This window comes from Lissotriton vulgaris, chromosome 8, assembly GCF_964263255.1.
Source record: "Lissotriton vulgaris chromosome 8, aLisVul1.2, whole genome shotgun sequence".
Lineage (NCBI taxonomy): Eukaryota > Metazoa > Chordata > Amphibia > Caudata > Salamandridae > Lissotriton > Lissotriton vulgaris.
The window spans coordinates 359,251,527-359,269,388 of NC_141696.1; the positions used below are offsets into that span (position 1 = coordinate 359,251,527).

General features: G+C 48.9%; 1 protein-coding gene across 4 annotated transcripts in view; it reads right to left on the reverse strand.

Annotated features, from left to right (window-relative positions):
* Nucleotides 1-17,862, reverse strand: part of USP9X (ubiquitin specific peptidase 9 X-linked) — a 1,749,911-nt gene that overhangs the window by 662,997 nt on the left and 1,069,052 nt on the right. For all 4 annotated transcript variants that reach the window (XM_086934127.1, XM_086934125.1, XM_086934124.1 and 1 more), the window contains one exon: nt 1,251-1,417. In XM_086934127.1, coding sequence (XP_086790253.1) covers nt 1,251-1,417 — 167 coding nt within the window. The remainder of the gene's footprint in view (nt 1-1,250; nt 1,418-17,862) is intronic.

A 17,862-nucleotide genomic window follows, 5' to 3' on the forward strand; every position in this document is an offset into this window, starting at 1 on the left:
TCCCCATCAGCAGTGGCTTCTGAGAAAACACCAGGAGATCTCCATCTATCTTCATTAGCCCTGGCAATAAAGCGCTTTGCTTCACTCTCTTTAATGACTTTGTGGTACATACTCTTACAGGACTCAAACAAACCTGTGCAATAGTCTAAACCTAAACATCATAGGCAGATATTGTGAGGGTCAGTGAGTGGCATATTTTAAACGTATAATTCCTGTCAAATAAGATGAGCGAGCTCCGGATCAGCATTGGCGGGGCAGAGAAAGAGGACTGACATTAGCCTATCAGCTGGGCACTTTATATTCAGTGACATCACCAGGTGTACAGCCGCTTATGTGGTCAAGGAGTCGGCATCCTCTGCCAGCGTAAATTAGCTATAACAGAAAGGTTTCTGGATCCAGACTGGCACATGGGGCTGTTCACAAGGTGAGGAATTTGCAGATAGAAGTATCCATCAGAAATGCAGAGTAAAAGCCATGAGCAATGTTATCATGTTTAGTGGAGGGAAAAGAAAATTACATTCTGGGCATTGTTCGGTAGCTTCATGTGGCCTATAGGTTAATTTCGTACAATAACGACCCCTCTGTGGTGCTGTAAGCTTGTGAGCACATCTGTGGTTATTGAAATGTTTCGTAATGAATTTGATGCCTGTACATATTACTCAAAACTAGGAACCTCCAGAAGAAGTAGCAATTCAAAATTAGAAGCAGCAGGGTACGGACGCAAATGTCTGCAACAGATGTTCAACACGCACTTGTCAATGTGGAGCAGAAAATCTTAATAGCTTTAAAGCACTTAATGTAAAATCAAAGGCCACCAAAGCAAGGAAAAATCAAAAGACAGTAAAAGGACTCAACAATATATGGAGAAAAATAACCAAAGGCAGCAGAGAAATGTAGCACTGTGGATCTACACCATGGCAGACCTTGGGATTTTTAAGACTGTTTCAAACTGGATGTCTCCATTTTTCTTTTAATAAATGTCTCTAAAGTAGTAACGCTGCACAATAGCAGGGAAGCTATTTATGTATAATTATAAGGTTTAGCAATAGGTTATAGAGTATGGCAGAGTCACTTATTTAGATGCCCAATTTCTTGCCTTTACTTCCCATTGGCAAGGGGAGGGTTGATGGTATGTGAATGGAATTGATTTAACATATGTCGTCCTAGCATTTCGAAATGTCAACCTGCTGTATTAAAAACAACAGAAATAGGTGCTATCAAAGGAAACCTGTGTATTAAACAGAACTTACTTGCTGTGACAGTGTAATAGCAAGTCAATGATGAAAGTCTGCCATGCTTTTTCTTTACTAAGTGCATCAAGTGCTGTTGGAATCAAAGCAAAACAGAGAGTCATTGCCTCCAATGCTTCACAACAAACTTGTTCATCATCTAGGTCTGGTTCATTTCCTGCATTTGCCTGCAAAATAGGAATTACACATAATCAGATATATACATAAAAGCAAACTTCACACTGTATATAAGGTGCCCCTTTTTACCCAAAATGAACCTGACAATTATATTTTATAATGTTAAGGTACGGTTATCTACAGTTTATAACACAAGGTGATTGATGACAGGTAGTTGTTAATACTTTCACGCCAAAGAGCATAAAAAGCTGTTAAAAAAACATGGGTACACTAGGACCATCATATATTATTACCCATGGAATAATAAATTGTACACATGTCAATAGTCAACAGTGTCCGAAACACAGAATTCATGTCCTGAAGAATACCTAACAATGAAGAGCCAATTAAGCACACGGAGCTGTGATCAGAAGGTTTAGGAAGAAATGTCAGAGATGTGATGTAATTGCAGAATAGTTTCCATTAAATGTATTGGGAAAAACAGACAAAAACAAGTGTGCCAAAAATTTATTAAGGGATAGTTAGGGGAATTTACGGTTCAGGGAAGGTAGCATGAAGGGGAAGTTCAGCTTCAAACATCTCCAGGAGATTATGATAGTTAGATATGGGTATATAAAAAGATAGTCTACCAATTCCCAGCATTTTACGTACGGTAATCCATACTTTATGGATACTAAAAAGTTTTAAAACAAACTTTTTTATAATAACTATTGTGTAATTGCCACCATAGACACCTCTTGTCTCCTCCCCCAGCATAAGTTCCTGTGGTGAGGGACCTTAGCATTTGACCTATTATAAGGTTAATACGGGGAGGAGCAGAGCAAGATTGAGGAATATCTGGATCTAATCCCACTTTCAAGGTTGAAGGAAGAGGATTATTGGCCTGATAAAAGAGCCTCTGCGCATGCGCTGAGACAAAAGAGCAAAATCAGCGGTACGACTGGTACACTGAGCAGGTGATGTCAAGGTCAGCTTGAACCAAAAGTGCAAAAGGATGCCAAGAGTTGTTTGCATCTGAGAATATGGGAACAGAAAACCATGTTACCATATTATGAATCACAAAGTATGAACAGAGATGACATCCATGGAAAGTGTGAGAATGACTGAGCATTTTGGAAAACCAGTTCTGTCAAGCATGAGATGAGGTGATCCTAACCACCCCTCTAATGGACCAATCAGAATGAACTGTGGACCCTAAAAGTTTAAATTTTAGCTAGATAGTTAGTGTAAAAGGGGTATAAAAGATTGTGTTTGCAAAGGGTAAAAAAGCTTGCTCCTGGAATTTATTTTGCACCACGACATGCTGTCGGTTTGAACTATTTTATGGTGCCAGAGACTTTGAAATATTTGTGGACTTTAACTTTTTGGAGCAATGAAGATGAATGAATGTCGAGATTTTATTTTTTAGGCATTAAGGAAGATAGAAAGACAGATTGAGACTCGTGAAACTCTGTTGTTTCTTTTAACAGAGCTAGGTAAAATGATTTCTAAATTTTATCTCATTTTAACATGTATTAATTAAATGCTTAAATTCTTGCTTGTCTAAATAAACTGAATTTCGGTTTCCTAAAATAATATAGATACATTCAAAATTTTTATTTATACTAGAGTTTGTGGTTTTATTTAATTAAAATGTCATGAAAGAATAAAGTGCTAATGTTTATAAGGATTGAACAAATTAATTACCTTCGGTAACGATATATCTGGAAGAAACAGTAGTTAGCATTAGATTCCTTACCTTAGGCTATCCCCAGGCGTCAGACTGGATCCGGAAACTTTTGCTTAGCAGTACCCCTGCGTGTCGGTAGGCGTCATCTGCGGCTCCGCGTCCGCCGTCGGCGCCGGGATGACGTCGCCGGAGTACTTAGACGCCGCCCTCCCGCGCTGACGTCAGTTCTTATACACAGCTTTTCCGCGCCATAAACGCAGAGCCATGATAAAAACCAACACTGGTGCCATGAAACAGGGCCCTGAAAGGGGGTGAAGTTAACCCTAGATATCGGTTCGCAGAACGGGGAGGATGGATGGGGCGGTAAGGAATCTAATACTAACTACTGTTTCTTCCAGATATATCGTTACTGAAGGTAAGTAACTTGTTCATCTGAAAGAAACAGGTTAGTATTAGATTCCTTACCTTAGAATAGATACCCCAGCAATACCTTCCCCGGTGGTGGGTCTGCGAACCAATAATCACACCAGAAAGTCCTGGAGGACGGAACGGCCAAATAAGCCATCCCTCCGGACTTGACTGTCCAGGCAGTAGTGTCTTGCAAACGTGTGCAGCGAGGCCAACGTAGCTGCCTGACAAATGTCCTGCAAGGGGACTCCCCGACCCAGGGCAGTAGTAGCCGCCGTGGCCTGAGTGGAATGGGCCCTCAGCCCAACCAGAGGCTCCTTTCTAGCCAAGGAGTAGCATGACTTGATACACAACACGACCTACCGAGAGATGGTCCGCTTGTGTACTGCACGTCCCTTCTTAGCGCCCACGTAACCAACAAAGAGTTGGTCATCCAACCGGAACTGGCGTATGCGATCCAGATAAAACGAGAGCGCATGTTTTGGGTCCAGACGGTGGAGCCGCTCTTCCTCCTTCGAGGGATGCGGAGGCGGAAAGAAGGTGGGCAAGGTGATGGACTGCCCGATGTGGAAGGCTGTGACCACCTTGGGCAGGAAAGAGGGTCTTGTCCGCCACACAACCTTGTCCGGATGGACAGAAACGAGGTTTGGAAGAAAGAGCCTGGAGCTCACTCACTCTCCTGGCAGAGGTGATGGCAACCAGGAAAGCAGCATGTCAGTGGTGTCCAGCCAACAGTGGATGGTGAACTTTCCTGGGTCTCTACGAGTACAGTCCAGGCCTCCTCCGGGCACTATGGCAGCATTGGCGCTACCGTGTCCTACACGGAATGGGAATAACAGCCAAAGAGACATGCGGTGTTCACCAACCACAATCCTAAGCTGGCAGAAGAAAACATCATCCCAAAATGGTCCAGCTTCTTGGATTCCCTATCTGGGGGAGCAGTAGGGAACGCGTCTTTTGATATTGAGGCTTGGACCACCAAGCTCTCAGGGGTAGGGTGTTTGGAGAGGAAAAGTGGGTCGCCTGGAGCCTGGCAATCATCCTGTCCACAGGAGCCCCTGTGTTGGGCTTGGACCAAGGCACCAGTAGGATGTCCGTGAGGGTTTAATTGAAAGGCAGCAGGGTCTCCGAAGAGGCTGCTGCTGGCTGAAGTACCTCAATCAGGAGGTTAGTCCTAGCTGCAACTGTAGGAAGCTCAAGCCCCAAAGCCTCAGCCCCCCTACGCAACACCACAGCGTAGGAAGCTCCCTCTCCGTAGACACGGTAGGGGGAGAAAGCATACCAGGGTCTGGGGCTGTATCCAGAAAACGGGCATCACACAACTCCTGTCTCCAGTCCGGCTCCTCTAGCTGGTCTGCCAAAAAGTCAACAGACCCCTCCCAGTCCTCCTCATCCTCTCCTGGCTGCCACTCAGGGTGGAAAGGGACGCCAGGGATAAACAGCTGTACAAAAGTACCACCGGCGCCGGTCTGGCACTGTATTCATGTCGAGGGGGAGGCTGGGGTCGATGCCGGGCAGGGAAACTACAGGCTTTGGAAGCGGCTGAGGTGTCGTCAAAGGAATCGGTGCTGAGGGAGGTGTTTTAAGGTCAACCGGCGTCGCTCCAGATCCAGGCCTGGATCTCTTGGGGCACTGCGGCGCCGGTGCTGCTGGCATCAAAGGCTTACAGTCCCCAGCTAAGTCTGCAGGGTTTGAAGGCGCGTCGGTGGAGTCTGGCTGCCCAAAGTTGGAGTGAAGAGCTTCGTAAAATGCACAAAGCTGGGCAGGGGACACTCCGGCTCCCGGGCAGGGAGAAGGCGAAGAGCGACGAGCGACATTGCTTCTTTGCCGTCTTCTTGTGGTTCTACTTACCTGATGACTAAGACTTCAACGATGAATGGTGGTGGTGACTACGCAACCTCCCTCTCTAAGGGAACCTCAAGCGGCGCGGACACGACTGCCAGGCCTTCAGAGGCTTTCGGGACCGCTCCCGCAAAGACTTCGGGTCATGGTTGCGCTCCAGGCACCGAAGGCACACATGGTGCGGGTCTGTGACAGACATCAGCTTGTGACAGGAGTCACAGGGCTTGAAGCCAGGTCGAAGACAGGACATCCCTGTGAGAAGTTGGCCTGATATATGATGCTCACTAGTTCTAGTGATCACCTTGTATCAGTCCAAACAACCCTTATGGTGATTGGTTGTAAGTCAACCTTATAGACCAGCTATCCTAATGGTAGCATGGACAAAGCAGTCTTAGGCTAAACTCTTTTGGCATGTGAAGCCAGCTGTTTTACCACATATAACCCCTTGAATACCAAATGAAAGGACACCATACAGGTAGTTATGAAAATAAACAAGATATTTATTAACTAACAAACAACTCTGAACTCTTTATGAGATCAGAGGGTTAAGCACATGACAAGACTCTTAAGAAAAATACGTTAAGTTGCACGAGTTACAATGTTGCCCTAGGGGCGCAACAGACCATATACTAAACAAGTGGTATAAGGAAATGGATAGAAGGAATGGAGCTGTCCAGAGGCTGTAGGATCGCTGGGACCACACTACCCTAACTTTAGGTACTTAATAGGAGGCCCACGGGCCAGGAATGGAACCAGATGCTGTTGTCGCGATCAGGTGAAGAGTGGACGCTTGACTCTGCAGCCAAGTGGACCAGGTGGTGTCTTCGACGACGAGGATGGAGGCACGAGCTGTTCCACACAGGCTCTCGCTGTCGGCGGTGTCGGATCCGGATTTGGAGTCAACAGGCCTTGGCAAAGGCAACCCACGCGGTGAGTGGAAAAGACGTCTGGTGCGGACCAGGAGGGTCCAGGGTGCCTCTCTTTTGGAAGGAAACAAGGGCCAGTCTGGAGCAACCAGACAGCGGTGTTGATGTCGTGGATCGTCGTCTAGGAGGTCACTAGCCAGCCGGCAAGTGACCAGACAACGCGTCTAGCAGCAAACAGGCAAAAGGGCCTCACACAGGTCTCGTGGATGCTGGAGGGCTGGTCTTCGGTGCAGGAGCTGCTCGGGGCTGGGGCTTCTCAGTCCCCAAAGCACTTGGTCGAGGATACCTCAGAAGTCGTGCTGGAAGCGAAGTGCAGTTTCTCCAAGATGGCCGGTCCCACGTGTCTCGTCACACCCAAGGATCTCAGCTGTGCTGCAGATGTAGGTAGAGGTCGGAGAGGTCTGGGAATCCGGGTCTCGTCGGACTCTGAAGCCTGGATCCTCGAGGGAAGACGACAAAGTGAAGCCGCTGGACGCTTGATGGTGCCTGCTTGTGCAGGGTGGACACTCCTTGCCCACAAGGGAGATTTCTTCAGTCTTCTTAGCAGAATGTCGAAGTCCAGAGTTTCTTCTTGCAGAATTTCAGTTCAGGAATAATCTGATTTGGAATGGGACCAGCTCCTACCTTTATCCTGCTAAAGGGGGCTGCACTATCACTAGGTCCCTCACATGGGTGGGACCAGGAAGGGGGGTGGTTACACCCCCTATCCTTTGTCCGGTCTCGCGCCAGAGCTGGAGTGCCCCAGCAACTGGTTTGAACCGGTGTATGCACATGGCACCTTGTGTGCCCCAGGCATGTCTCATTCCTTTCAGCCCTGTCCTACCAAATACACAAAATCCTGTCTGGGGTGGTGCTAGCACCTCCCAAGGCAGGAAACTTTGTCCAAGCCTCCCTCGCTGGAAGGACTCCCAGCAGCAGGAGGTCAGACTTGTGTCTGTGGTGGCAGCATCCATTTTGTGATGCTGAGGCTCGAGTTAACTTTAACCGGGGCTCACAGTTACATACATGTCGCGTCCCTCTAAAAGGGTGGAATGCTACCCCCGTCGCTAGAATTGGCGAGGGGGTAATATTCCAATTTGTAGGACACCTTACTCGACATGTTTTGATAATGCTATGCCAAAGTCAAAGGGAGCGCACATTAGGTATGTCAAGACCAGGTTTAAGTCCCATTGAGGCATTATGAAAGGCACCGGAGGAAAAGTATGTGTAATGCCTTTCAGGAAACGGTTAACAACCGGGGTCTTAAAGAGCGAAGGCTGATCTGGAAGCCTTAGAAAGGCAGAGATGGCCGAAAGATAACCTTTGATAGTGCCCAGAGCAGAGCCCTGATGGGCCAAGGATAGTAGGAACAGAAGGACCTCAGAAAGAGGAGCAGAAAGGGGATCCACAGCCTTTGCTGTGCACCATGCCACAAATGTGTTTCACCTGCAAGCGTATACTGTCTAAGTGGAGGGACGTTGGCTGCCAGAATGACATCACAGACTTTGGGAGGAAGATTGAAAGCTGTCAACTGTCGCCGCTCAATCTCCACACATGGAGGTGGAGGCTGGACAGGTTTGGGCGGAGGACCATCTCCTGCTGCTGCGACTTGGGCCCGGTCGCGCCGAATCTTCTTCAGCACTCTGAGCAGAAGTGGTATAGGTGGAAAGGCGTACAACAAACCGCAACTCCACTCGTGACGAAAAGCGTCGCAGAGCAAGTGTCACCTTGGAAATTCCAACGCTCAGAACTGATGACCGTGCGCGTTCTCTTCTGTGGCAAATAGATCTAACCAAGGCTCTCCCGACTGTAGAAAGAGACCATGCATCACGTCCGAGTTCAGATGCCATTCGTGATCCATCAAGCACCAGCGGCTGAGTTTGTTTGCCCTGGCGTTCAGAGAACCTGCCTGGTGTTGAACCACCAAGGTAATACCTTGATGTTCCAGCTACGTCCAGAGGCGCAGAGCCTCCTGACATAGGGTCCACAACACCACCCGCCCTGTTTATTGCAATACCACATGGCGGTGGTGTTGTCCGTGAACACCTGCACTACACTTCCCCGGAAAGAAGGAAGGAATGCCTTCAGTGCCAGACGTATCGCCAGAAGCTCCAAAGGGTTGATATGGAGCCGGGACTCTGCCGGAGACCAGAGGCCTCCGATCTCCGCCTTTCCCAAGAGGCCACCCCATCCTAGGAGGGATGCATCCGTCACCACTGTGTGCTCCAGTAGGGGAAGGGAGAGGGATCTACCATTGACTCAATCGCGATTAGTAAACCACCACTGCAATTGTCGTGCAGTGCCCTCCGAGATCTGGACAGGATTTGACAGGTTGCCCCGACGCTGTGCCAACTGGAACTTCAGGTCCCACTGCAGAGCCCGCATATGCCATCTGGCATGTTGTACCAGCAGTAGGCCATCAGGCCCAGGAGCCGTAGGGTCATCCTGACTGGAACCAGGGATAGAGACTGAAACCCGGGATAGATGCTGAAAGATTAGAATCATAGCCTGAATATCCTGGACTCCCTGCTCAGGAGGATAAACCCGAAACGGCGTCGAATCCAGAACCACTCCGATGAAGGGGAGCTTCTGAGAGGGATTCCAGTGCGACTTCGGGACGTTGATGGAGAACCCCAGCAAATACAGGAGGTCGGCCATAGTCTGAAAGTGGGTGATGACTATGAGAAGTTGGCCTGATATATAGTGCTCACTATTCTAGTGATCACTGTGTATCATTCCAAACTACCCTTATTGATGATTGGTTGTATGTCAACCTTATAGACCAGCTATCCTAGTAGCATGGACAAGAGCAGTCTTTAGGCTAAACTCTAGAGGGCGTGTTAAGCCAGCTGTTAAACCATCACATATACCCCATGAACACCAAGTGAAAGGACACCACACAAGTTGTTATGAAAATAAAAGGATATTTATTTATAACAAGTCTACCCTGAACTCTTTATGAGTCAGGGAGCTAAGCACAATACAAAACTCTTACAAAAATACTGCAAGTTGCACAAATTACACAAATGCCCGAGGGGCACGAAAAACCATATACACTAGAAGTGGAATGCGAAATACTAGCAGGTAAGTAACAAGATCCAGAGGCTTCAGGATCGCTAGGACTACACTACAGAACCCTAAGGTTAGGAGCAGGAGGCCTAGGGAGATCGGGTGCAGAGTGTGCACTCTCACGCGGGATGCGGGACAAAGTCTATGGAGGCTAGTATTTGTAAAGTTACTGTTATCGGACAAATCTGACTAGATAGACTGAAAACGACAAAGGATCTGGACACTTGGATAGTGAACCTACGTTGGAGCACCGAAATGTTCAGGTTACCTAGCCCAGGGGCTGCGGCTGCATAGGGTTCAAAAGACGTTGGGAATCCTTGTTGAAGATGGCCGGTCCCTCAGGTCTCGTCACACCCACGAATCTCGGCTGGGCTGATGATGCAAATAGAGGTCAGAGATGCCAGGGAATCCGGGTCTCGTCAAGCTGGTCAGTCTAGATCCGGAGGATGGACGTGCAGCAAACCGCAAGTGCTTAGATGGCGCCCGCTGGTGCAGGGTGGCTACTCCTTAGCCACAAGGGAGAGTCTTCAGAAAAAGTCAAGAGTCCTTTCGTAGAAAGTAGTCAAGATTCAAAATTATCTAATTTGGGAAGGGGGCCCGCTCCTACCTTTATTCTAAAAAAAGGGGCTGGCATGCGACTAGGTCCTGCCCATGGGTGGGACCAGGAGGGGGGTGGTTACACCCCTCTCCCTTGTCCGGACTTTCCCCAGCTCAGGGGCTGGTGTGCCCCTGGAACTGGTTTAAGCCGGCATATGCACAGTGAGCACCGGGGTGCCACTTGCAGTCACCTTCCTCTCAGCCCTGCCTACCTGGGATACACAAAACCCTGTCTGGGATGGTGCTAGCACCGCCCCTGACAGGAAACCCTTTGTCCAAGCTCTCCTCGCTGGAAGGACTCCCAGCAGCAGGAGGTCAGACTTGTGTCTGTGGTGGCAGCATCCATTTTGTGGAGCTGAGGCTGTGTTAAGCTTTAACCGGGGTTCACAGTTACATACATGTCGTGTCCCTCTAGAAGGGTGGAATGCTAACCCCGTCGCCAGAATTGGCGAGGGGTTAGTATTCCAATTCGTATGACACCTTACTCGACATGTTTTGATAAAGCGATACCAAAGTTGGCAAATAACCGCGAGGATTATAAGGCACTTAAGAGTATATGGTACGCGTTATCATGGAACAGCTATTAGGACTTAGTTCCGCAAGCTGCAAACGGGCTCAGCTCATGCCAGAGCACCATCTCACATAATTCCCCGCACTCTGCCTTCAGGGTTGATAAGGCCTGCCATAGGAGTGACTGATAGGAATACATGTGTCCATTTTAGGGTTAGATATAGGAATACTATATCTAAAGCAAAGGGTGATTACACCACCTTGCCCCAGCTGTCGTGCAGCCAGTTGTGTCAGATTTGGATGGCCAGCCAGGGGTGGCATAATACATGCTGCAGCCCCAGGTAGGCCCTGGGTACACCTATGCCCTGGATGCCTAAGGTATACTGTACAGGGACTGATAAGGTGGCCCAGTACCAATTGGTAAATGCACCTAAGGTACATGTGTGTCAATTTAGAGAGAGAACAGCTAGGCTGTGGGTCTGATTAGCAGGCCCACAGCCAGGGAAAGTCGTGAACCAGTGAAGCAAAAAGCAAAAATCTGGGGTGATCATAGGATTGCAGAGCCTACTCTCCTAAATGCCCCCCCTCCCCCAAACTTTGGGACAATAAGCTAACCTTGACCAGGTGAGTGCTCTAAGTGGAAATACCTGGAGAGCCCATCTGCATTGCCATGATCAGTGCCAGGTCTATGCTCCACTGTAAAATCCATCCCCTGTAGGGAAATGGACCACCTAAGTAGTTTGGAATTTTCACCCTTCATCTGATTTAGCCACAAGAGAATCTTGAAATGAGTGCCAAACAAGTATGGCCTCAATTTCTTCAGGGCCCAAACCACAGCAAAGGCCTCCCTCTCAATAGCTGACCAATTCTTCTCTCTGGGGGTCAGCCTTCTGCTAATAAAAGCAATGGGCTGGTCATGACCATCAAAATTCAGCTGAGATAGAACAGCTCCCACACCCAACTCAGAAGCATCTGTTTGGACAATGAATGTTTTGGAATAGTCTGGACTCTTTAGGATAGGTGCTGTGCACATGGCCTGCTTTAGGTCATCGAATGCTTTTTGACAGCTTGCTGTCCACTGAACTTTCTTTGGCATCTTTTTACTTGTCAGGTCATTAAGTGGAGTCACAATAGATCCATAATTTCTGACAAATTTCCTGTAATATCCAATCAGGCCCAAGAAAGCTCGAACCCGAGTCTGGGTGGTTGGAGGAGCCCAGTCCTTGATGGCCTGTATCTTGCTCTCCAATTGCTGAACCTGGCCTCCACCTACAAGGTGGCCCAGGTATACAACCTGTGTCTGCCCTATCTGGTACTTTGTGGGCTTGATAGTGAGACCTGCCTTTTGCAGAGCCTCTAACACTTTCCTCAGGTGGACCAGGTGATCCTCCCAGGTGGAGCTTAAGACAGCTATATCATCAAGATATGCTGCACAGAAGTCATCCAACCCAGTGAGAACTTGATTCACCAGCCTTTGGAAGGTGGCAGGTGCAATTTTCAAACCAAAGGGCATTACCACAAATTGATAATGCCCACCAGGGGTAGAAAATGCTGTTTTGGGCTTGGCCTCCTCAGCTAACCTGATTTGCCAATACCCAGCTGTCAGGTCAAATGTACTTAAGTAGTTGGCAGAAGCCAATCTGTCTATAAGTTCATCTGCTCTTGGTATTGGGTGGGCATCAGTCTTAGTGACTGCATTGAGGCCTCTGTAGTCTACGCAAAACCTCATCTCTTTCTTACCACCCTGGGTGTGAGGCTTTGGCACTAGAACTACTGGACTAGCCCAAGGGCTATCTGAGGGCTCAATGACTCCCAGCTCCAACACCTTCTGCACTTCTGTCTTGATGCAGTCTCTGACATGATCAGGCTGTCTGTAGATTTTACTCTTGACTGGCAGACTGTCTCCAGTGTCAACCTCATGGGTACACCAATTGGTTTGACTGGGTGTCAGAGAGAACATATGTCTAAAGGATTGAAGAACTTGTTTGCAATCCTTTTGCGGATGTTCAGAGAGGCTGCCACAAAAGACAACACCATCTACTGACCCATCATCAGGGTTCTGAGTGAGCAGGTCTGGGAGAGGGTCACTCTCCTCCTCCTGTCCCTCATCTGTGGCCATGAGCAAGCTCATGTCCTTCCTGTCGACATATGCTTTGAGCCTGTTTACTTGGAGCACCCTGGGGGGGGGGGGCTCCCGGGAGTTCCAAGATCCACCAGGTAGGTGACCTCTCCCTTTTGCTCAACGATTGTGTGGGGCCCAGACTATTTGTCTTTGAGTGCTGCTGGGGCCACTGGCTCCAGCACCCACACCTTCTGTCCAGGCTTGTACACAGTCAGGACAGCCTTTTGGTCATGCCAAGCTTTTTGGAGTTCTTGGCTTGCCTCAAGGTTTTTAGATGCCTTTTCCATGTACTCAGCCATCCTGGAGCGGAGACCAAGTACATAGTCCACAATGTTGGTTGCAGGCTTTTTGAGAGGTCTCTCCCATCCTTCCTTCACCAAACAAAGGGGTCCTCTTACAGGATGCCCATACAGAAGTTCAAAAGGGCTGTAGCCAACCCCCTTCTGTGGGACCTCTCTGTAAGCAAACAAGAGGCAGGGTATCAGGACATCCCATCTACGCCTGAGCTTTTCAGGTAGTCCATGAATCATCCCTTTGAGGGTCCTGTTGAATCACTCAACAAGCCCATTGCACTGTGGGTGATAAGGTGTGGTGAACTTGTAGTTGACACCACATTCCTTCCACATTGCAGTCAGATATCCTGACATGAAGTTTGTACCTCGGTCAGAGACAACCTCCCTAGGGAAGCCCGCTCTGGAGAACACTCCAACTAGGGCTCTTGCCCCAACAGGTGCTGTAGTGGTCCTAAGGGGAATAGCTTCAGGATACCTGGTGGCATGGTCCACCACCACCAGTATAAACGTGTGCCCTGATGCTGTCTGGGGTTCCATTGGACCAACAATGTCAATCCCCACTCTTTCAAAGGGTACCCCCACCACAGGTAGTGGTATGAGGGGGGCCTTTGTTGTGCCACCTGACTTACCACTAGCTTGGCAAGTGACACAGGAGCGACAAAACTCCTTGGTATCTTCATTCATGTGAGGCCAGTGAAAGTGTGAGACAAGTCTGTCCCAAGTCTTTGTCTGGCCTAAGTGTCCTGCAAGGGGAATCTCATGGGCCAAGGTAAGAAGGAAACCTCTCTGAGACAAGGGGATGACCAGCCTCCTGGTTGCACCAGGCTTGGGGTCTCTTGATTCAGAGTACAGGAGTCCATCATCCCAGTATACCCTGTGGGCACCTGTGGCGTTCCCTGCAGCCTCAGCAGCAGCCTGCTGTCTGAGGGGTTCAAGTGAAGGGCAGGCTAACTGTGCCTTCCCCAGGTCTTCCCTGGAGGGTCCCCCAGAGCCCAGAAACTCAACCTGATCAGGTTCAAGCTCTTTAGGCTCAGTTTCCCTCAGTTCTTTAAGGTCAGCCTCCTCTGAGACTTGATCCACAACCTGGGGCAAGGGGGAAGGCAATGCCTTAACCCTACTGCTCCTTCTCATGGAAGGTGTCTGGTCCATTGTTCCAGGATCCAGCACCTGTTCAGTGGGGCATCTTTTGGCCTGTGACCTCGTCACAGCAAGGACATGTGCTGGCAAGCCTAACATTTCCATGCAAGTCCTCTGCTCCACTTCTGACCATAGTGATGTTTCCAAATCATTGCCCAACAAACATTCAACTGGGAGGTCTGAACTAACCACAACTTTCTTTTGGCCACTTACCCCTCCCCAGGAGAAATCAACAATTGCCATACTATGGTGGGTAGTGCCATTGCTGGCATTGGTCACTAGGTAGTCTGTACCTAGCATGATCTGTCCAGGGCCCACAAAGTTGGGTGTCACAATTGTGACACTGGCACAAGTGTCCCTGTAGGCCTGAACCATTTTTCCATTAATAAAAGGTGTCTGCCTGTATTTGCTTAAAGTATTGGGACTGGCATCAGGGGATATATCCACATCTCCTGTACAGACAAGGACAGCCTGAGTGAGTGTGCCAACTAGGTTGTCATACCCCTCAGATCCCAAGGTTAACCCAACTAATCCCTTGGGAGGTGCACTACCACTACTGACTGTACTAGGGGGTGCAGGTGCCTTAGGGGCTGTAGTGGTAGGAGTTTGCCCTCCTTTCTTGGTGCACTCACTAAACCAGTGAGTTTTACTTTTACAGTATTGGCACCACCTTTTTGACTGGCCTTCTTGAGTCTTCTTTTTCTGCTGTGAAGCCTGACCCCCACTCTCTTTGGTTTGTTGGGGACCTGTCGAAGACTTCTGGTCATGTTGTTCACTCTTGTTACTACCCTTTTGGTCTGCCTTCTTCTGACCACCCTGGTTCTGAGTCTGGTTCTGCTTGACCCTTCTTCTGACCCATCCGTCTGCCTTCTTTCCCAATTCTTGGGGAGAGGTCAGATCTGAGTCAACAAGGTGCTGATGCAACAACTGGTTCTGACAGTTATTTAAAATCTGTTCTCTCATGATCAGATTGTACAACCCTGTGTAATCAGTAACTTTGCTACCCAGCAACCAGCCTTCCAAAGCCTTAGTGGCACAATCAACAAAGTCAGCCCAATCCTGAGACTGAATTTTCTGGGTGTCTCTGAACAGCAACCTGTACTGCTCAGTTGTTAAGCCAAACCCAATCAGTGTATTCTTCAGGACTTGGTAATTGTTAGCATCCTCAGCTCTAGAAGTGAGGAGCTTATCTCTACCTTTGCCTTCAAAGGAGAGCCACAAGATAGCTGCCCACTGACTCTGGGGGACGCACTGGACAGTGCAGGCCCTCTCCAAAGCAGTCATCCATTTGTGGATGTCATCCCCTTGTTTAAAGGGGGGCACTATCTTATTCAGGTGTCTGGTGTCTAAACTCCTTTCTTTATCTCTAGGGATAATGCTGCCACCAGTGGGGTCTGCCCCACTCAATTTCTGCTCTCTAGCAAAGGCAAGTCTTTCCTTGGCAAGGGCAAGTTCTTCCCTCTCAATCCTCAGATTGACTTCCCTCATCTTAGCTTTATGCTCTCTTCTCTGAGGGGATGTCATCCCTCTGTGAGAAGAGGTCTGAGAGCCATTGGTACGAATGGATCTGTTAGAGCCTCTGGATAGAGACCTAACTCGTCCACTCCCAATGTTAAGCCTACCTGAGAGTGGGCCTGGGGGTCCCCCATTTCCATTCTCATGCATGCTTAAGTTGGTCCTGGTGAGCCTTCTGACTACTACCTGACCTTTGTCTGCCTCATCCCCTGACAACTCCCGATCCTCTTCCTCTCCTTCACTTCCTGTTCCATTGAGGTTGAGGTCAGGGTCTCCAAGGGTTCCCTCCAAGGGTGGCATGTTCCCATCTGGATTAGAAGGGCCTGTGTTAGAAGCTCTCCTGGCATCATAAGTCTCTAAGAGACCTATCAGAAATGGGATGGTAGGGTTAGAACCCTACCTGGAGGTACACACTTGTCTCATCTCCTGGAAGCTAAGAGCTGCATATCTTGATATGACCTGTGGAGGGTCAACTGACTCAAGGGGAGCGTCTGAGTTCTCTCCTTTGTCAGACATGCTTTTCTAGTGAGGTGTAAGTGGTGCACTTAACTACACTATTTGTTTGCCTACTGATCCCTTGCTAAGAGTTGTAGTCCGGGTGTGCTAAGCCCTGTTACACTACAACAGCTGGTTCAGTAGAACTCAGAGTATTCTAAGCTAAGTTATATGTACCTTGGTACTTATGTGATCTTTCAAATGATATTCTTAGGATACGTGTGGTAAAACAACAGCAAGCTCAAATCCCAACCGCTGCTCACCAATGTGAGAAGTTGGCCTGATATATAGTGCTCACTATTCTAGTGATCACTGTGTATCATTCCAAACGACCCTTATTGATGATTGGTTGTAAGTCAACCTTATAGACCAGCTATCCTAGTAGCATGGACAAGAGCAGTCTTTAGGCTAAACTCTAGAGGGCGTGTTAAGCCAGCTGTTATACCATCACATATACCCCTTGAACACCAAGTGAAAGGACACCACACAAGTTGTTATGAAAATAAAAGGATATTTATTTATAACAAGTCTACCCTGAACTCTTTATGAGTCAGGGAGCTAAGCACAATACAAAACTCTTAAGAAAATACTTTAAGTTGCACAATTTACACAAATGCCCGAGGGGCACGAAAAACCATATACACTAAAAGTGGAATGCGAAATACTAGCAGGTAAGTAACAAGATCCAGAGGCTTCAGGATCGCTAGGACTACACTACAGAACCCTAAGGTTAGGAGCAGGAGGCCTAGGGAGATCGGGTGCAGAGTGTGCACTCTCACGCGGGATGCGGGGCAAAGTCTATGGAGGCTAGTATTTGTAAAGTTACTGTTATCGGACGAATCCGACTAGATAGACTGAAAACGACAAAGGATCTGGACACTTGGATAGTGAACCTACGTTGGAGCACCGAAATGCTCAGGTTACCTAGCCCAGGGGCTGCGGCTGCATAGGGTTCAAAAGACGTCGGGAATCCTCGTTGAAGTCTATGGAGCCTGAAAGAAGAAGTTGCTGGCAGGCGACCAGTGAAGATATTTGGAGGGATCCAAGCCTGGATCGATGATGGAGACGACCTGAAAGCAGAGGGGACTCAGTTCTTAATCACTAAGCAGTGATTAGGTGGGCACCAGGATGGCACCGGATGAAGTCACCTCGACCAGGTGAGTGGGCGACGCTGGACTCGGCTGTCCCTCGGACCAGGAGGCGTTGTCGGCGACCAGGATGGAGGTGGGAGCTGTCCCACGAAGGTGTCTGCTGTCAGCGATGCTGGACCCAGGATTGGGGCAACAAACCTTGGCAAAGTCAAGCCCACGCAGTGGAGTCAAGATGGCGTCTGGAGTGGACCAGGAGGGTCCGGGGTGCTCCTCTTTTGGAAGGGAGCAAGGGCCAGTCTGGAGCAACCAGACCAGCGGAGTAATCGTCGTGGTTCGTCGTCAGGAGGGCCACTAGCCAGCAGGCAAGTGACCGGACAACGCGGTGAGCAGCAAAGAGCAGAAGGGCCCCACGCAGATCTCGTGGATGCTGGGGGGCTGGACTTCAGTGCTGGAGCTGCTCAGGGTTAGGGCTTCTCAAACCCCAAAGCACTCACTCGAGGATCCCTCGGCGGTCGTGCTGGATAAGCGTTGTGCAGGTTTTGAAGATAGCCGGTCCCTCAGGTCTCGTCACACCCACGAATCTCAGCTGGGCTGATGATGCAGGTAGAGGTCAGAGATGCCAGGGAATCCTGGTCTCGTCGAACTGGTCAGTCTTGATCCGGAGGATGGATGTGCAGCAAACCGCAAGCGCTTAGATGGTGCCCGCTGGTGCAGGGTGGCTACTCCTTAGCCACAAGGGAGAGTCTTCAGAAAAAGTCAAGAGTCCTTTCGTGGAAAGAAGTCAAGATTCAGAATTATCTAATTTGGGAAGGGGGCCCGCTCCTACCTTTATTTAAAAAAAA